The sequence below is a fragment of the Leucoraja erinacea genome, chromosome 31, assembly GCF_028641065.1.
Source record: "Leucoraja erinacea ecotype New England chromosome 31, Leri_hhj_1, whole genome shotgun sequence".
In the NCBI taxonomy this organism is placed as follows: domain Eukaryota; kingdom Metazoa; phylum Chordata; class Chondrichthyes; order Rajiformes; family Rajidae; genus Leucoraja; species Leucoraja erinaceus.
The window spans coordinates 7,441,770-7,462,802 of record NC_073407.1 but is presented as its reverse complement, the minus strand read 5'-3'; the positions used below and the strand labels follow the sequence as shown (position 1 = coordinate 7,462,802).

The 21,033-nt window shown below is 43.2% G+C and overlaps 2 protein-coding genes across 2 annotated transcripts in view; one reads left to right on the top strand and one right to left on the bottom strand.

Annotated features, from left to right (window-relative positions):
• Positions 1 to 5,540: 5,540 nt before the first annotated feature.
• Positions 5,541 to 21,033, bottom strand: part of LOC129711863 (60S ribosomal protein L35) — a 204,872-nt gene continuing 189,379 nt past the window's right edge. The window contains exons 2-5 of the mRNA XM_055659841.1: positions 13,304 to 13,332; positions 11,524 to 11,660; positions 9,934 to 10,015; positions 5,541 to 5,727 (exon numbers count right to left, since the gene is read on the bottom strand). Of these exons, the coding sequence (XP_055515816.1) occupies positions 5,578 to 5,727; positions 9,934 to 10,015; positions 11,524 to 11,660; positions 13,304 to 13,332 (398 nt within the window). The 3' untranslated portion in view covers positions 5,541 to 5,577. The remainder of the gene's footprint in view (positions 5,728 to 9,933; positions 10,016 to 11,523; positions 11,661 to 13,303; positions 13,333 to 21,033) is intronic.
• On the top strand, positions 13,604 to 19,991 carry arpc5lb (actin related protein 2/3 complex, subunit 5-like, b). The gene is made up of 4 exons (XM_055659840.1): positions 13,604 to 13,876; positions 16,441 to 16,512; positions 17,514 to 17,690; positions 18,891 to 19,991. Exons 1-4 carry the CDS (start codon positions 13,736 to 13,738, stop codon positions 18,951 to 18,953), a joined length of 453 nt encoding a protein of 150 aa, XP_055515815.1. The 5' UTR covers positions 13,604 to 13,735; the 3' UTR covers positions 18,954 to 19,991.

Genomic DNA, 21,033 nt, shown 5'->3' with positions numbered 1-21,033 from the left:
TTGTTCACTCTAAATGTAAACAGCTCTCCCCGATAAGTTTAGTGATACTGAATGGAAACAGGCCCATTGGCCCACCAAGTCCATTGATCACCCATTTACACAAGTTTTATGTCATCCCATTTTCTCATCCACTCCTTGCACACAAGGGACAATTTACAGAGGCTAATTATCTACATACCTGCATATCTGTTATTTGTGAGGAGACCCAGTCACAGGAAGAATGAGCGAACTCCAAGCAGACAGCACCTCGAGACCAGGATCGAACCCAGGTGTCTGGTGCTATCAGGCAGCATCGCTACCAGCTGCTCCACTACTGTAAACAAGCTATTAAAAATGTTAGTTGCCTGGAGGGGAACGGGATGTTCTTGAGCACCATAGCTTCTTTCAGCTTACTCCTTTCCACTGGCACCATCAATATACACCAAGTGCTACTGGGTTTTACGCTGTGTTTGAAAGTCACCATATGGGTCCCCTACCCATGTTAGGATAAATAGTTCAGCAACAAAATAAACTTCTTGCTGCAGTAATGGTTTGTTACATATATGTTTGCTCAGCAGGGGAGGTGTGCTGACATTTATCGGATGCAAGAAACCAGAGTGCTGGATGTACTCAGCAGGTCAGGCAGCATCTGTGGGGGGAAATGGGCAGGTGACATTTCAGGTCGGGAACCTTCCTCTGGATTGAAGCAATACAATACAACGTTTATTTGTCACATTGCACAAAAAGTGCAAGTGAAATGATACGTCAGCAGCGATACAATAATAAAGGGCACACACAAAAACACAATAAATTTTTAACATAAACATCCACCACAGCATTCATCACTGTGGTGGAAGGCACACAATTTGGCAGCCTCCTCCATCTGTGGGGGGAAAACCCTGGGCAGCCGTTGCTGCTGGGGCGTGGTAAAAGGACAAGGTACACATAGTCGGCTCAGGACCGCGGCTTTTAGTTGGTATAGGCCGCAGGCCGGCGGCCGAAGATTTAAAGTTCCCTCCACGTCGCAGCCGTAAGCACCGCAGTCTACAGGGCCGGCGGTCGAAGCTCCCCTCTAGGGGTGATATAAGTCCATACCGGACCCGCGGTAGAAGTTGGCCGCGGGCCGGCAGCGGAGAATGTGGGGCAAGAGCAGACAAGTGACCATTTTGCTGAGCACTTATTCTGTCACCCATGGCCACCTGGAGCTTCTGGTTGCCAGCCATTTCAATTCCACCCCCTACTCCCACTCTGACCTATGTCCTCGGCCTGCACCACTGTCTGGGGGAGGCTAAACGCCAACTGGAGGAACAACATCTCATATTCCCCCTTGGTAGTCTATAACACGATGGCACAAACACCGAGTTTGCTTTCCACCCAGATTCTCTAACACATACTGTATCTTCTTCTTTTCCACAAATTGGTTGCTCTTAACCAGTCACTTCTCCCACCCCAAATCCACTGGCTAATTGGCCCATGCACTCCTTCCATCAGGTCTCATCTGCCCACCCCACCTCTGCGTTTGATCCCATACATCACTTTCCTTTCCCATCACCCACAATCCCTGGTTACCTCCAACCACGTTAGTTGTCTCCATACTTCCTCACTTAGATTCACCCATCACATGCCCCATTCCCCCTCACCTCTCTATACTGGCCGTCTCCCCTCCACCTTTTCAGAACAGATGAAGGATCTGGACTCAAAATATCGACTAACCATTTTACTCCCAGATGCTGCCTGACCCACTGAGCTCCCCCAGCAGTTTTTTCCTCGGCACTCCAGTATGCAGTCTGGTGTGTCTCAGAGATTTATCTGATGGTACACATATAGGTGCTAGTATATTGTGAACAGTACCCACATAACCTCAGAGGGTATAGAGAGCCTGAGTGAGTTGGTGAATGGACAGTGGATTTATGAAAATAAAGGTCATTTGCTTCAGTAGAAAACACAGGAAGAGCATTTTATGAATTGCAAAGTGTTCCATTTCTCAAAAGGGTCTTGACTTTATGCACAAGCTGTAACATTAAGGTGGAAGCGCAGAAAGCAATTCAGAGAGCAAACTGTGTTGGCTTTATTGCAGGTTTTCAGTGCAAGAGTAAAGTGACCAATTGAAATGTTACAGGGCCTGATGTGACTGCAGGTGGAAGACTGCACACAGGTCTGACCCTTCTACGCAAGATACACCTGGGACAGAAGGAATGCAACAAAGTTCACCGGACTGAACCAGATGAAGAACTAGTGGGTGATTGGTGGTTTGCTTGGACTCAGTGGGCCAAAGGGCCTGTTTCCATGCTGTCTCTAAAATTAAAAATTAAAATTGAATCCTGGGATGGCGGGATTGTGTTTAGAGATTAAGCAGATTGAGTCTATTCTTTTTGGTTTACAAGAAAAGGTGATCATATCAACATACAAGATTCACGGTGTTTGACAGATTAACTGTTGAATCAACATTTCTCTGCATGGGGTGTTGAGAAGCAGGGTCACAGAAAAAATAATAAGCCAGCACTCATTACCTAAGTACCTAAGTAATTGCCTCTTAGAATTAAATTATCACTAAAGAGTGCTATGAAGGCTCAATTAAGTATACGCAAGAGAAATTTAGTGTTTTCAAAATAAATCGAAGGTTAACAGGTCAGTAAATATTAGCCATGATCCAACTCAATGGTGCAGACACAAGCAGCCAAGGGCTTCCTCCTGCTTCCACTTATACCCCAGCCAATGTTCCCAGGGGATCATAGGGTTATTTATGTTCTGGTGGGAACAAGGCAGTACAAATTATTTTGTACAATTCTGTGGAACAGTAAGGTCAGAAAAAAGGAAATTCTATTTAACATGATTCGTTAAAAACACAAGCATTTGGGAAAAAAAAGTTTCAACAGAAACGACGAGTGTTTTGATCTGGAGTACAATGTGTGAAAAGCTGATAAAACTAGACATTATTCTTGTTAAGAGAAATGGGTGACGTAAAAAATGGAACAGTCGCAGGAAACGTGCTAAATTGGGCAAAATACACTGAACTGCCTTCTTGCACATGCATATTTACCACAGTATCGTTGAGACCCTCCCATATGCCTCAATTGAGGTTAGTTAAGACTTTGCTCAGATTTGTAGACGTGTTACGTTAAGCAATTCTTAGCCTATGCAAATGGTTGCTGTAATGTACAGGAGAGGAGGTTATAAGTAAAAGCCGAGCTAAATTAAACCCCAAGTCTTGACAGGAATAACACAAGTAGTTGTGAATGTGAGAAGTACAATCTAATAAACCTGCACTGGAATTTGGCCAGTTAGAGGGGACTGATACCTTTTCAGGAATAAAGCCTTCACACAATGATCATCACTACTCCATATTTCATTGTTCAGTGTCATCTTCCTTGGACTGGAGTTTGGACAGTAATTGGAGCAAATTTCCACAGGTCTGGACACATGGCTAATATCAAAGGCCAGCAGAGCTGTGGGATGCTAATGAACCAGTCATGTAGACATACGGAATAGTGGCATTACACAAAGGTATAATTTAGCATTGCTTAACCAATATATAATTGAATAAATGCCTGCTTGTCTAAATAAATATTCCTTGTACTGAATACATTTAAATTACTGACCACAAAGGTCAACTGCTGATCATTTTGAACAAAAGGATTAATCAGCAAGAAACAAGCACTCACCATTGAAAAAAGTGAGCCCAAAGCTACACATGATTTCATCGCTCTCAATATCCTCCACAAAACCCATTTACATCAATTTAAAATATCCAGGTATATCTGAAAATTGAAATCCCATTCCGTTCTTGCTGATTTAAGAAAATTACTATTTATAGGTATTTTAAATTTCTAAAATGTAAATGGTTTATACAGTGATTTTCGGCAGTGAATTGCAACACGATTCTTTCTTCCTGACAGTATAATATCCAGTATGTTGACATTAGTTAAGACAAAATCCAAACTTATTTTAACAAATCAAAAAGCAGCCTAATTATTTATGTGTTCTGCACAGTAGCTTATTTAGGTGTCAAAAGCTATCTGTCTGGCAACCGTCACAGCTAATCCAGAAAAGTAACTCTGGAGTGGAGAGTTTACCACCTGCCAAAATAATCAATCTTCCCTTTGACATCCGGGGACTGAAATACAAAAACAGGATGTAATGCTGAATGAGGCTCTAGGACACCGGTCAGGCCACATTTGGAGGACTGTGAGCAAATTTGGGCCCCATATCTGAGGAAGGATGTGCTGGCTCTGGAATCCAGAAGAAGTTTACAAGAATGAGTGGGTTAGCATAAGATGAGCATTTGACAGCAGTGGGCCTCTACTCGCTGGACTTTAGAAGATTGAGGGGACCTCATTGAAACGTACAGAATGAAAGGCATAGTGGATGCGGAAATGATGTTTCCACTGGTGCGAGAGTCTAGGACCAGAGGTCATAGCCTCCGAATTAAAGGGCGCTCTTTTAGAAAGGAGGCGAGGAGGAACTTCTTTAGTTCGAGGGTAGCTAATCTGTGGAACTCATTGTCACAGAGGGCTGTGGAGGCCAAGTCAGTGGATATTTTTAAGGCAGAGATGGACAAATTCTTGATTAGAACGGGTGTCAAGGGTTATGGGGAGAAGGCAGAAAAATGCGATTAGGAGGCAGAGATCAGCCATGATTGAATGGCGGAGTAGACTCGACAGGCAGAATGGCCTAATTCTACTCCTGTAACTTGTGAACTTGAGGCCTCAAGTTTACATCCATCTTAAACAGCTCCGCAAATGTTTTTATGAATGTGTGATGTACAAACCATTTAATCTTCCATTTTAGCATCTAACAACAAACCCAACCACTCATTTTATTCATACCCTTTTGTGAAAGAAACAAATTGCCTCCTGCACCAAAGTCTACCTGTGTACCATTCAAATATACTCCTAAAAGGTTGTACAACAATGCACATTAGAAGGCGGGTCTTGTTGGATGCCCCAAAACATCTTCGGAAACAAACCGTATTCATGTACACCGTCTATTTCATTCAAGTGGAGAAGGAGAGCACCTCATTTAAGTCAATTGAGATGTCACACAGACCACGTTCTTCCCCGCCTTAGCCAATGAACAGTACCTGTACCAATCGAACCAATACGTCAAATTCAGAAACGAATATCACAGCAGAAGCGACCTTGACATCCAGTACAGTCTGAAGGACTGGGTGATAGCAGTACGCATCCTGGTGACCATGGAACACAATGGCACTGGATTTGAGGGCGTTAATTAGTTTCAACAAACACGCTAGAATGTTACTACTCTCACATCATTGCCAGAAATCATGCAGTCTCCCATCTGGCTATACCGTAAGGTATTTCCTAAACAATCAATTCCTCACTTAAATTAGGGACTTATTAAAGAGTTTTTGGACAATTTATTTTATGCAAATAAATAATTATTTCTCTCAAACCATTCCGAGGGGTACTATAAAATGGACATGTACACCAGAGCATGGCAATGGGATAAGTACAGTATTCCTCACCATCCCCTTCAATTCACTGACTCCATTGAATTTTGAAAATGCAACAAACTCAACATGTTCAATAAAACATCACAAGCCTTTTCTTAAATTTAATGAAATCTGTGGGTGAACATTTAAGCTTTCACAGCGTATTTGCGCATGGGGTACAGACGCTCTTTCCTCTGCAGTTTCTTCGTCTTCAAACTCTCCTCGTGCTTGTTTAGTCGCCGGCGCATGGCTCGGGTCTTCTTGGGTCGCAGATCCAAAGGCTTGTACTTCTTGCCCTAAAAGTGAATTGTAACGTTAGTTGGCAGTCAGCCCAGTGCCCTTTGTAGCTCACCTCAGCCAACACATCAAGCTGGCTTTTTCTACTTTCACACATCACAACAATACTAGCAGGTACTATCACAACATTTACAAAACATTTAGACAGATACATAAATAGAATCTTTTTTGTCAGATATAGGCAGATGGGGCTAGTGCAGATGGGGCTTCTTGGTAGGCATGGGCAAGTTGGGCCAATTAAGCCCGTTTCCATGCTATATGACTTTACGACTCTTATTGCCAATAAAGCCTAAGACAGCAAACACCTGCACCAATTCCATCATTCTGGCAGAATAGGAATACACACATCATTTCACATAACCTGCTACACAGACTAAAACAGCACACTTGTTTCTCAGGTCCTCCATTTATGCAGCTATAATGTTATAGTACGCTGACCTGCCTATGACGTAAACATGGGTCGATAATCTAAGAGGAAATAATTATTATTTTTGAAAAACTGGATTGAATTAAGCCTCAATAGTGTAGCGTTATGAAAGACAAAAATATGCCCAAATTCGTGGATGTTGCAGTGTTGATAGTGGGGAAGATGTAGAAGTGGTGTTTTTAGATTTACAAAAGGCATTTGACAGGATGCCAAACAAGATGAAGGCAAATCTATAAATCCTATCACGGACAATTCATTAACTTAATTATGGGTAGTTGTTACCGCTGTTATTCAATGAAATAAATTTAAGAAGTAGTAAAATATGATATGGGTAACTATAGAAAATGCATATCTGTCTTGGAGAAATTAGTTTCTGAAGCTGGGCACTACCTGCACATTGTATGCTCCTGATCTACAATTCCTAATTCCACAAACTCCATTTGCTAGTGAACAGCATCTATTTAAAGCCAAAGCTTTAAAGAATCTACCATGCAGTGCTGCCAAGTTTTGTCATCATTTCAGTATTCTAGTACCTGAAAATCAGTATTTTGCTGAGGAAATCAGTATTTTTACGTGGTGCCATTTTGCTGAAATTTTTTTTTTTTAAATATGCAGTCATACCCATGTAAGAGTACAAGAATGCATAACTTTGCTACCAATTGACATGTATTCTACGCACCTTACTTGACAGTGCATTCATTACCATCTCTTTGTATACTGCTATTTGAACGGCTACTTCCTGCTTATAGCACCAGATGAAGCCATTTTGGAAGCCTCCCTCCTCTCCCCTTCCACCCTCTCTCCTTTTTTTTCTCCCTCCATTCCTCCCCTCCCTCTCTCCCCCTGGAGCCCACCCACCGTTCTGTAAAATCAAGGCAAATCCCAATGCAACTGCAATCCCACTGGTAACCTTTCAACACTAGGCTTATCCAGAATTCTACCACTGCCTGAAAAATAATCAAAGGCTCAACTTCCACTGAGAAAGAGAATTCTAAAGACTCATTGTCATACGAGAATTTTCCGGAACAGTCTGTGGCCATAGCGCTATGTGTAAAGCCCATAGCGCTCCAGCCGGCAGCGCTATATTTAGAATTCACAGCGCAATGTTTAAATTCCCACGCGTTGAACTGACAGCGCTCTGTTTAAACCTGGAGCAGGACAGGCAGCGACTGTGGAGAGAAGGAATGGGTGACGTTTCTGATCGAGACCCCTCTTCAGACTGAACTGAACTCCGTATTTTAAATCCGCATTTAACAACACAAAAACGAACATCAGTATTCTCATCGCATTTCCGTACAAAATATGGAAAATCCGTACTACTTGGCAGCTCTGACCATGCCACCACCTTCAGGGATAGGATAAAAGAGTGGAGCACAGAAGGCGATGAGTAAGGGAAAGATTCTTAAGTTGTAAAGAAGTTCAGAGCATTAATCCGATTCCACAGTGAGGGAAGAATTGCTGATTCGCTGAAATGTAAGACCTCGCAACAGGATCATCACTTTGAACATCCCACTTACTAATGAATACAGAAACTTCATTGAATAAGGACAGACAAAAACAAAATCCAAGTTCAGACCATTAACATTATTTTCTATCCGAGAATCCAAGGCAGCATCTATCCCCAGAATCTTTAGAAAATGCAATAAAAATGGGTGACTTTTTTTTACAGGTGCATAATACAAACCATAATACAAACTGGAAGCACAAACGTACTCTTTCAGGACCAATTCAGCATCCTAAATACCAGTATGCAATATTTGAAGAACTAAAATCAATTAGAGAGCAGAGTAAATTTGTACTTAAACTCGTGTTGCAATTAAAAATGTCTTAAGCTGGGTGATGATAAACTGGAGTGCCACTTCTGCCTTTCAGACGATTTCAGCTAAGAAACTTTGAAATACATTAATCGTATGGATTGTAAAGTAAGCAGCAGAGACCCAGGTTAGATCTTGAGCTCGGCTGCTGTCTGCGAGTTTTCACTTTCACCCTGTGACCGTGACAGTTTCCCCTAGATACTCCGGTTTTCTACCACAACCCAAAGATGTGCAGGTGAATAAAAAAGTGGGATAAAATAGAGCTAGCGTGAACGGGTGATTGATGTTCAGCGTGGACAGTGGACCGAAGGTCCCTATTCCACGCTGTATCTGACAATCAACAGTACGTGACAACAGAGGAACCACATCATTTTTGCCACTGATCGATTTCATTGAAAGATACAGCATGGAAACATGCCCTTCAGCCCACGCTAAACATCGATCACCCGTTCACACTATTTCTACATTATCCCACTTTCTCATCCACTCTCAAGGCCAATTAACCTACAAACCTAATGTCTTTCAGAAATGGGAGAAAACCAGAGCACCTGGAGGAAACCCACATGGTTACAGGGAGCACATGCATCGCCCAGCTTATTTAGACTTGGGATACAAAGGAAGACACAAGGTCAGTTGTGAATGTGCAGTTTTGCTCTGCTGGGGAAGTAACCCAGGCCATAATGGACAGCGGGGGTGATGCGCCGTTGTGTATGGCCGCTCCTCCTGCTGTCCGTCCTTTCACCCTTATTTATTTTTATTTTTAGTCCTGTTCATATCAGGTGTTTATTGGAGGTCTTCTTTTATGTGGTGGGTGGGGGAGGGGAAGGGGGAAATTATTTTTAACCCCAGTCCTACCTGGTCGGAGATGCGGTTTTTCTCCGAACCGCATCTTCGTCCTCTCTGTGCGGCCTAGTCGAACTGGAGCAGCGCTGAGCGGCGTTTCCTGCGGGGACTGCAGCTTCGACGGCGGTGTAGATGCTGGGACATCTACAAGGAGCGGGCGATGCCTTACCGGGTCGCCTTGCGGTAATCTCCGGGGCACTGTGACCGTCGACAGCACCGCGGAGCCTGGGATCCGAGATCGCCAGTGTCGGGGGTTCGGCCGGCGCGGCCTGTGAACTTTGGTCGTTGCAGTCTTCGGGGGGAAGCGGCCGCTTCAGTCCTGGCCGCTGATGGATGTTCACCGACGCCGATGGTCCAGCTTCACGGCAAGAGGGCCTGAAGACACCGGGCTGGCTGAGGAGGCCAGATATAGGCCCCGACCTCGGGTGGACTATGAGGGGGAGAACTGGATATTTTTGGTGCCTTCCCTCACAGTGAATTCTGCTGTGGGGGGACGTTTCATGTTGATTTCTATAGTGTACTGTTTCTGTGTCTTTTTTCTTTTTCTCTTTTTTCTCTTTTTTTGATTTGTATGGACTTATTGCATTGATCTGTTCAATTAATTTAATCAATCTCTGTAAAGCACTTTGGTTCAGATACTGGTTTTGTTGAAAAGTGCTATATAAATAAATATTATTATTATTATTATAATATAACTCAGCAACAAACCCAGCAAAAAGACAATGGACCAAACTACACTCCTACAACCGGCAGCATGAGAACTGAGAGCTGCTTCCAATGTGCACTAGTACATCTTCGGACTTCCCCGTGGCAAAACACGCATCCATATAATTCATTTCTGGGGACTCAGTTTTATAGCAACCATTTTATTGATTGATATTGATTATACCAGTCCCTTTGATTTGACTAGTGTTACAGAACTTCATTAAAAAGGTAAGTGAAGATAGCTTATTTGATTTTGTGCATTTATATATTCTGTATCGTTTTGTACCTAGTAGATCAAACAATGCATGCAAGTTATTTCTGAACAGATACCAGGATACATCACTTCCCCCACCATTCTTCAAACACAAAACAAGGATCGTGAATAGATTATACATTACAAAAACAGTGCAACTCACTTTGTAGAATTTTCTCAAGTTCTCCTTCTGTGTCTGATTAATGACGGTAAGGACTCTGGCAATGGACTTGCGCACGACACGGCTGCAGGGGCAGGGAAATAAAACAAAACTATTACAGCCATTGCACTTTTCACCAATATAGACGCAAAGTGTACTGGTTCAGCTCACATTCCAAAAACGAACATGGATAACTTTAACCAATCCCAACATTTTTTTTAAAAAGTACTATGTTGAGAAAACTGGATAGACTTGGCTTGTACACGCTAGAATTTAGAAGATTGAGGGGGGATCTTACAGAAACTTACAAAATTCTTAAGGGGTTGAACAGGCTAGATGCAGAAAGATTATTCCCGATGTTGGGGAAGTCCAGAACTAGGGGTCACAGTTTAAGGATAAGAGGGAAGTCTTTTAGGACCGAGCTGAGAAACTCATTTTTTACACAGAGTGGTGAATCAGTGGAATTCTCTGCCACAGAAGGTAGTTGAGGCCAGTTCATAGGCTATATTTAAGAGGGAGTTAGATGTGGCCCTTGTGGCTAAAGGGATCGGGGGTATGGAGAGATGGCAGGGGTGGGATACTGAGTTGGATGATCAGCCATGATCATATCGAATGGCAGTGCAGGCTCGAAGGGCCGAATGGACTACTCTTGCACCTATTTTCTATGTTTCTAAAACATTAGGCATTTGCCTCGTCCACTAAAAGCACAGCAGCAAATTCCTTCATCCTTATTACCCTCTGTCCAAGCATCCCAACAGTCTTTTCAGGTGAGGCAGAGGTTCACTTGCACCTCCTCCAACCTTATCTACAGTATCCGCTGCTCCAGGTGTGGAATATATATTGGCGAGACCAAGCGCAGGCTCGGCGATCGTTTCGCTGAACACCTCCGCTCAGTCCACTTAAACCTACCGGATCTCCCAGTTGCTAATCTGCTTGCTTTGTTGTTACCTTCTCCCAACTAACAAAGATCTATTCTACATTTTCCTTGAATGTCATTCCCTTTGACCTGTTTTCACACCATACACTTCCTTATCTATGTACTTCCCTCTCCCCTGATATCAGTCTGAAGGGTCTCAACCCGAAATGTCACCCATTCCTTCTCTCCGGAGATGCTGCCTATACCACCAACTTACTCCAGCATTTTGTGTATATCATACATTTCACCCCTCGTCTTTTCTCCTTGTCGGGACACAATTTTGTGTACTTTTCATCTCTCATCATGGACACTTATTCCACCCATCTGCTATTTAGCCCCCGCATCTGCATCCAACTATCACTCACCAGGCTTTGTCCTATCTCCACCTCTCCCCCAGTGCAGGAGGGTCACAATCCAACATGTCTGTCCATTCCCTCATAGATGCTGCCTGGCCTGCTGAATTGCTCCAGTACTTTGCTTCCTTCCCCCCCCCCCCCCCTCAAAGCCATGCTCCTCTGTGGATTTAGTCATGGCACAGTTTTTATCCCATTACATCTTAACACCTGGCTTGACCAAGAAAGGTCACCTCTACTTCTCCAGGGATACTACCGGATCTGCCGAGTTATCTCAGCATGTTGTATCTTTTTTAGTCTCATAAATACTTTGCTATTACTTACATCTTGGAAAGCTTTGACGCAGCTCCTCCTGTTACCTTGGCAACACGGAGCTGGGACAGTTCCACCTTGAGATCATCCAGCTGCTTGAGGAGCTCCTCCTTCTTTTTGCCGCGCAGATCTCGTGCCTTGATCTTTGCCTGTTGGACATATACACATTACTGTCACAGACCTAAGCTCTGATGCGAGGTAACACAAGATGCTGCTGAACAAAAGAGCCTGCAGCTCATCGTCAGATCACTAATATTGCTCTATTTACCTCTCATTAATCCATATCCAAGCAAAACTACTATTCTAAAATTCCATTTAATCCAGTGACAGATGAGCAAATTAATTGATTTGACAGCATGGAAACAGGCTCTTCGGCCCACCGAGTTCACATTAGTTCTACGCAATCCCACACTCGTATCCATTGCCTGCGTACCTACAATCCATCATATCCATAACTTACAAACCCACGTGTCTTTGGGATTTGAGGGAGAACCAAAGCACCTAGAGGAGGCCAATGCAGTCAGAGAAAAAGTGCAATCCCCACAGACAGCACCCGAGGTCAGTACAAAACCCAATTATCTGCTACCATGAGGCAGCGGCTCTACCAGCTGTGCCACTATTCCAGGTTAATTCTGCCCCAGGCACAACGGGCCTTATGCCAGTGCTGATCACACATCGACTGCAGATTGGAACATCTTCCCCAGGACTAAAAACTGCACCCAACTAACATCATGCTCTACATCAGCCATGGAACATATGGATTCTCTAAGCATTTTCACAACAAGGGAAGGACATCTGCAATGTCACTTGCATTACATAATCAAGAACATTGCAGCAATTTACAGGTGTTCCACTATGTATTCCAATTCTCTCCCAACACCTCAGCCATCTTGACTAAAAAAACCCGACCATCATCCTAAGGTTTCCCACGCAATCCTTCCATCTCATTCTGCCATGTCAGGCCACAGGCTCCATCACCCCAATTACAAAAAACTCAATTAGTGCTTCCTCCATCATTCTACCTCACTAAAAGATCCAGTTAATACCATAACAATCAAAATGAAACACCTTTGACCTGTACCAAAATTTGACCAGAGACTGTAACCTGCACTGCTCCCAACATTGTCAAAACAATAAATATGTCCTCCACCCACTTCCTACCGCACCCTACTCTGGACCTTAAACCCCCAGTCTACCCACCCACCCGTTCTACTATACCAGCCCTTTCCCCCTTTACTCTACACCCACCCTCTCGACTGTACCTCCCCTTACTTTCTCTACTCTACCCTACACTCACACCGTCTACCCACTCATCCTCTCGACTTATTTCCATATGCCTTCTTTACTCCCGCTCCTCCACCTCCACCCCTGTCCACCCAACACCATCTACCAACCCACCCTCTATTGGATCTCCCCATACCATCTATCCTACCCCCCACCCTCTCCACTCTTTACCCACACCATGGTCTACCCACCTACCCTCCTTACTGTATCTCCTCTTACCCTCTCTACTCCACCCTGCCCCCCTGGAGGTCCACCCTGCCCCACTACTGAGATAGTGACGTCCACAGGAGCCGGGCCTCAATGCGGCCGCCATTTGTAGAGGCCGCCGGGTCCCAGACGCCGGCGACGACTCATCGGCCTCTCGCAACCCCCGTCTCCGGTCACAAACGGCGGCAGAGAGTGACCTGGAGCCCGAGGGCGGTGTGGGATGGGCGGGGAGTGGTGGTGGGCCGCGGATGGCGGTGGATGGCGGGTGGATGGAGGCGGATGGCGGCGCAGCGGTACCTACCATGGTCCTGGGCCGAGCGGCGGAAAGGGAGCGCGGGGGGGGCGGAGCCGGTCTTACCACGTGACCGGCCACACCACTCCCGCGGCAATGGGGGGAGAGGAGAGACTGAAAAACCTCAACTGGGGGGGAAATCTTTAATTGTTAGTACACTCCACTGGCGCTTCTCAAGAATTACTTGAATATATTTATTTAATGATCCACTGGAGTAAAAGCTGTGATATCTTCCCCTTTTATTAAGTGTTAGTCTTCAGCCACCCCTCCTCCGCAGGCGGGGTGCGGCGGCGGGTTCCGGTTCCGGAGTAGGCCCGGTGCAGTCGGCAGCCGCCGCCAGTCTGAATGCGGCCGCCGCTTCACTAGGAGGAGGCTCGGCCGGCCGGAGGGAGGGAGGGCAGATCGTGCCGGTTCACGCCCGGGCTCTGAGCGGGGCCGGAGATGGCGAGGAACACGCTGTCCAATCGGTTCCGCAAGGTCGACATCGACGAGTACGACGAGAACAAGTTCGTGGACGAGCAGGAGGAGGCGGCGGAGCAGCAGGGCCCCGACTCGGGCGAGGTGGACGGCTTCATCCGGCAATATCCTTCAGCGGCCGGGCCGGGGCGGCTCGGTGGGCGCGGGGAGGAGCGGGCGGGGGAGAGGGGATCTAGTCCGTCCCGTCCACCCACCGGCGGCTGAGGACGGGGGGAGACTCTCCGGGTCGGGCTCTTTCCCGTCTCTCCCCCACCCACCACCATGTCCTGCCTCAGGCCTGGGGGTCCCTCTCGCTCTCTCTTCCCCCTTGTCCTGGGGGCTGATAGTTGACAGGGCCTCCCGAGGACGGGACGAGTTAACCCGAGGTTCCCCACCCTTCCAATCGCCGAGACATCTCACTGTAGGCGTGTTACTTAACGGATGGTTTAAACACAAGAGCCGTGAGTCTCCCCACTGCTGCAAGTATAACATGAAAAGTAAGATTTGAGGGACTGAGCTATAGTATTCCTTGGAGGGTAGGAGGCTAAGGGGCGATCTTATTGAGGTGTATAACATGGGAGGAGCAGGTAGGGCAGAGGACATAGGTTTAAGATGACATAGGTTTAAGATGAAGTGACTGAGGGACAACTTTTTCTCACAGTGGATGTGTAGAATGAGCTGCCAGTTGCTGAGCCAGTTACAATAACAACACTTAAAAAACATTTAGACAAGTACATGAATAGGAAAGTACCTTAGATGTGACATCTTGGTTGGCATTTCGGAGTTGGGCTGAAGGGCTTGTTCTGCACTGTATGACTCTGCCATGTTTATAGATGGTCTGGCAAGATCTGTAAAAAGTGGACAAGTTCATGGGTTCTTTCCAGAATTGGCAACATTTAGAGAGCACAAATGTTTTAACTACTGATGCTATTTCCAGTATTTATTTTGTGGCAAAATGATTATTAAATAAATAGAATGCGTAACAGTTGATGGTTCAGATTGATGGCGATTCCCTGCGCCACAGTACGTATGTTCTGATGCCTTACCCAAGGTTTGAGGGTAATATGTAGAATGAATGTATATCATAACTTGTTTCTCCGTAAACAACTGGGTCATCAGCTAAAACTTGGAATGGTTGCTATTTTCTCACACGGCTCCCTGTTAAAGACCATTATTGGATTTATATAATATGAGGAAATTGGTGCAGATTTTTTACAGTTGTCATAAGAACAGGGTTGATCACTTTTGCATAATATTTAGCTTTTGAGCTTCAGAGAAAGAATGAGGAGTCTCATCACTTGAAGTCTCCTAAATGTTCCAATAAATACTCAATACACCTTCCTTCCCTCCCCATGCGTCTTAGATTTTGGCTATTTAATCGCTTGCTATGTTTTTAATTATACTTGGCTATTATAGTTTGGGACTATTACATTTAATGCGCAGGAGGCCTCAATTGTGACCTTGACATTGATCGTCTACAGCATAAATTCCGTGTGCTCTAAATTAAAGAAAGTCAGTTTCCTTCGTGCTATTTATGACTGGCACCTTCCCTTTCTTTGTAAGAGTTGGTGGGCCATTTTTTTGTGTAGTACTTAATAATTGAACAAAAGTATGGAAAATGGCATTACACTGTGGAGGGCTAATTGTTTAATTTTTTTAAAGAAAATCTTGCAGATCTATGACTGATATAGTTTTGTATTGAGTCAGTGACTGTCAGTGAACATTTGAAATCCTGGATGACTGTACATTGGGAAATTATCTTGGCGTATAATTATTAAAACTGTTATGCACCATAATTGATATGGCTTCTTGTCAATGGGAGGACCCTTAACAGCGTTGATGTGCAGAGGGATCTAGGAGTCCAAGTTCATAGCTCACTGAAGGTGGCAGCACATGTAGATATGGTGATAAAGAAGGCATGTGGTATGCTTATCTTCATTGCTAGGGGCGTTGAGTAAAAGAGTCGGCAAGTCATGGTGCAGCTCAATAGGACTTCAGTTCATCTGCATGGAGTATCGCATGCAGTTCTGAACGTCCCATTATAGGAATGATGTAGCGACTTTGGAGATGGTGCAGAGGAGGTTTACCAGAATGCAGCCTGGAGTAGAGGGTTTTGGTTACAGGAAGAGGCTGGATAGACATGGATTGCTTTCTCTGGAATGTCGAAGGTTGAGGGGAGACTTGGTAGAAGTATGTAAAATTCTGTGAGGCATACCAAGGGAAGAGTAAGAATTTGTCCAACACCAGTGGGCTTAACTCTAAGGTGAGAGGGAGAAAGTTTAATGGAGATATACAAGGCACGTTTTTTACGCGGTGGTAGGGTCTGGAACGCATTACCTGGGGTGGTGGCAGAGGCAGATACAATAGTGGCACTTAGGAGGCTTTCAGATAGGCACATAGAAGTACAGGGATATGGATCATGTACAGGCAGATAAGTTTAACGTGGCGTCATAAACCGCACAAGCATTGTGGGCCGAGGGCCTGTTTCTGCTGTACTGTTTCATGTTCTATGCTGTTCAAAGGGATTTAATTTGAATGCAGATGCTAAGGAGTAAATTTCAAATGTGTATAACCTGCATAGCCAACTCAACCGACACTTTTTGTCCACATGTAAATCTATACCTATAGAATAGCTTGGTGTTCAATGGTTCAGATATGATTTAGTCTTCCTTGACCTGCATTAATGAACAGGTGACATGCTTAGTGCGTTCCATGCAGCTTTAAGGAACCCTCCAGTTAACATGAAGAATCAAGCGGTCAAGGTATTTAAAGCTCTTGTTTTTTTCTCCCAAGCATTGGCATTTTGGAAGTGTGAGATAAATGTAAATATATTCAAGTATGCTCCGGCTCGTCTCCAAGAATGTCTATCTTGAACAAAGCGTTTACCTGTTAATCTATTTTCCTATGGTAAATTTCCTGTAGCTTTATCTGCATGAATACATGAGCATTTCATGTTTTGCTGCTTTAGGAGGCAACTTCACCTCTCAGTTTAAGTTTTGGCATATTTTAGTTAATTACACTTGGAATAACAGATTAATTGATTGTGCCTTTTTGCTCCAGTTAGTATAAGGCATAATATTTATATTCAAAATAATATATAACATGAACACACTTCCTGGATTGTTAACTCTGCCCTTCTCTGCTCTGTTTTTCTCCTAATTCCATGCAAGTTCAATTTCTTGAATTGGGAGTAATTCTAATATCCAAAAACGAACTTGTTATTAATGTAGTAAATATAGCTTTTAAAATAGCAAAATGTTTGCATGGTATTATTGAGAAACTCAGCGGGTGAGGCAGCGTCTATGGAGCGAAGGAAATGGGCAATGTTTCGGGCTAAAACCCTTCTCCAGACTGATGTGGGGGGGGGGGGGGTGTTAAGAAAAAAGGAAGATCTTTCCTTTCTTCTGGGGCAAATATGTACTGTATGACTCTGACTCTATAAACACAGGCAAATGGGACTGGCTTTAATGGGCCATCTTAGTCAGCATGGACGAGTTGGGCCGAAAGCCTGTTCCTGTGCTGTATGACTAAGTAAATATGACACTAGTTTGTCAACTGAACAATAATGATCTGAATAAAAAGTAAGCAACTATATTCCAAAGAAATCCATGTTTAATTTAAATTTCGTACAATTTGGTACAATAATCAGTCTTGCAGTAATAACACTGGAAATCATTCCATTGATTTAGATGTGCGGCATTATTCACATTTCAGTTTGTTTAAAGAAATGCAAAAACATAATTTTTTTTGTTTTCATTCACAGGAGCGGGCACAGGGAATAGTTCTCAAAGTCCTTACATCCTTTAAAAGTAGTGAAATAGAACAGGCAGTTAAATCGTTAGATAGAAATGGTGTTGACCTTTTAATGAAGTACATTTATAAAGGCTTTGAAAAACCCACAGAAAACAGCAGTGCAATATTATTGCAGTGGCATGAAAAGGTAAATCAATTTCTTTGTGTCCTTAATTATTAAGAATTTTGCATTTAAAATGTACTCAACTATGCTACATCTAGAAATTTGGCATTTGGGGAAGATGTTGGCACTTTCACTATGCTGCCATTTTGATCATTAATTGCGAGATAAAATGTATGTGAAAAAGTAGGCCAAGATAAAATGACACTTTGAATAAATATTCTTTCTGGTATTAGATGACTGGGAGTGTGCCTTGGCTGTGTGCCACAATGGAGTACGTAATTCAGCCACGCATTTTAATGCGGTGCAGAAATAGTCGAGACTTGTTTAAGTGCTGATGGATCGCATAATATTACTTTGGCTGGGAGTTTGTATCATTTAGACAGCATTCTTTCCTTGCACTGGCACCAACAGGCCTTTGGTGAACATTCATTTGTGTTGTCGAAGCTTGCTGTACACAAATTGACTACTAGTTGTGAGTCACTTTGGGAATTTCTGAGGATGTAATTTGGTATTGGTTTATTATTGTCACATGTAGTGAGATAGTGAAAAACCTTGCACGCTATCCCTACAAATCATACCATATGCAAGTACGCTAGGTAGTGCAAAATAGTGTTACACAGTGAAGGTTTAAAAAAAAAAAAAAAAAAAAGAACAAGAGTAATTAGGTATATTGGGAGAACTGAGACCTGCTGGTGCTGGTATATACCAAAGATAGACACAGTGCTGGAGTAACTCAGCTGGTCAGGCAGAATCTCTGGAGAAAAAGGTCAGGTGACGTTTTGGGTCGGGATGAAGAAGGGTCCCAACCTGAAACGTCTCCCATTCCATTTTCTCCAGAGATGCTGCCTGACCACCTGTGAGTTACTCCAGCATTTGTATCTATCTGAGGTAAAATGGGAATTCATTCTTAGCATGAGAGAGGTTCATTCAAGAGTCTTAACAGCAGGGAGGAAGCTGTTTCTGAATCTGGGGTGCTGCTTGCTTTTAAGATTTTCTATCTTCTGCCGAGGGGGGTGGGGGGTCTAGTATGCATGATGGACTGGCTGCATTTACAACTCTGCAATTTTAATTTCTCGCAGTCTTGGGGTGAGATGCTGGTCCCAGAATGGAGTGTTACCGTATCAACATTCTTACACAGCTAAATACATGAACTTACCATATGTAGTTATGCTGTTGTTCCATCCATAATGTAAAGCTCGAACATTTTCCTCCTCTTCTTCACAGGCATTAGCAGTGGGTGGAGTAGGCTGCATAATAAGAGTTCTCACTGCAAGAAAAACTATTTGAAAAATAATACATTCGCTCGGTTGGAAAGCTGCTGAAAATTGAGGGAACAGCGAAAGAGAAATATCTGAACCCATCTATAAAGATTAATTCATATTAAATGAAATTATTTTGAAAAAAAAAACTGTTGGAATGCTCTTTTTATCTAAATAGGTTGTGGTGGAAAGTTTGTGTGACAATGTTTTGGCCAAGTATGACATGCAAGGTCTTGCACATTCTAAGTTCCTTTACCGTTTTTTACTTTTAACTTTGGAAATGTTTTGAAACCAAATAACGACTAATAAAGACACACTCACAAAATGGGAAAATCATGACATTGTGGGTGGTAGAGTGTTGGGGATTTTACCCAGAATTGTTTGTGCCACGCAGTACTGGTGGATTAAGACTTCAGTGTCAGTACATGCAGTATTACGTTTGATTTCATTTGGGTCACTTGTTCCTTTTTGTACAGTTAGTTAGACTTGGTTTGATACACATGGCAATATTGGCTGTTGCCAGCGATGGATTTATTGTGAAGTGCCTGCTGCAAAATAAAACTGTTGAATCATTTTTAGTGTTTAGCTTTTGTTGTATGCTACATCATCAAATAAGTTTGATTTCTGGTTTGTCTGAAGGAATCAGTAAGGACACTCCTGGGTGGAATCTAGTGTAAAGACAATAATTTATCACCAATAATCTTACTGGATCAAAATTCATAATTTGGTTCAAAAACCCATTAAGAACAATGTAACTCCAAGTCATGGGTGACATTTCCTGCTAATAATGCATAGAACTGGCACTGAAGTGTTTTGCTCAGAACAGTGGCTGAGATGGGATATATGAAAATGTTACTCTGCTGTAGTGTGTGGCTCTGGTCAAACTGAACAGATACTGTCGAGGTAATTTTATGACAATTATTTCCATTCTCTACTTGAGCAAAAATGTTTGCCTGAATTGGTGAACATTTTAGGAAACCTTTTGCTTCAGCTGTATGTGTATTAAATTTGTAGGCATGACTGCTATTTCAAAAATGTTATTAAACTATAAACTGGTTGAAATGTATATCATGAAAAAGGAGGACAGTGGCCTTTACATATTTATTCCACTGAGGTAATATGCCTTTCTGCGAGTTCCACATTCCTTCATTGTTCAGTACCCAATTTTACTGACATTGGCTGTGCATTTAACTTAAGATGCAGGGAAAATTTGTCTGCCTTTTATAACCTTTGATTTTTAAAACTGCCTCAACCTGCCATTGAGGAGTGCTGCTGAACTAATACTTTTCACCGTAAACTGTACAAACCAGCTGGACTGGTTTCAAAGCCAATGCACATTGACATCATGTTTTTTTTTTAAAGCTTTTTAACATTGCTTCCCAAGCACCTGTACTGCCTGCAGGTTGGCAGTGGTGGCTTAGCACGTCTTTCAATGAGAGATCTCAACACCTGGTTTGAGAGTGACTGGCCTCTTACCTTGTTATTAGCAGCAACCAAGACCCTACACGCCCTCCTTAAACCTTTGCCGTCTCCTTACAACCCATGTTTTATTCTGCTTTGGCTTGGTGTTTATTTTGTCCAGTTATACCAATGAAGCGCCTTTGATCATCTTTCTACATTAAAGGCACTATTAAAAATGAAATTGTTGTCATGGTTGAAACTTGTGCTTGGATATGGTGATGCGTTTACATAAACTCCTCAGACCTCCAATTCACCTCAATTGATCACGACTTCTGGTGTTATAAGTAGACCATTCGTGAATGGAAATCAGCCAGACTGTTGTGAACCACCTTTTAAAAAAAAAAACATTAAATTTAGCCTTTTTTTCTTTCACGGTAAATTGAGTTGCAGCAGCAACTGAACCAAATATATTGGTTGGGTCTGATTGCTGGGTTAATATAATGTCAATTAATTTCACGTTCACCCCCATGGAACCTAACTTGGTAAATCATTTGCTTATTACACCAAAGTACATAGATGAGGAAGCTAACTAATTATTGTAACCATAAAATGTTCTTTGTAGACATTAACTTTCCCAGCTTTACTAATATGGATGTCCTGAAGTATTGGAAAACACTACGCAAATAAAGGTTATTTGTGAAAGAGAA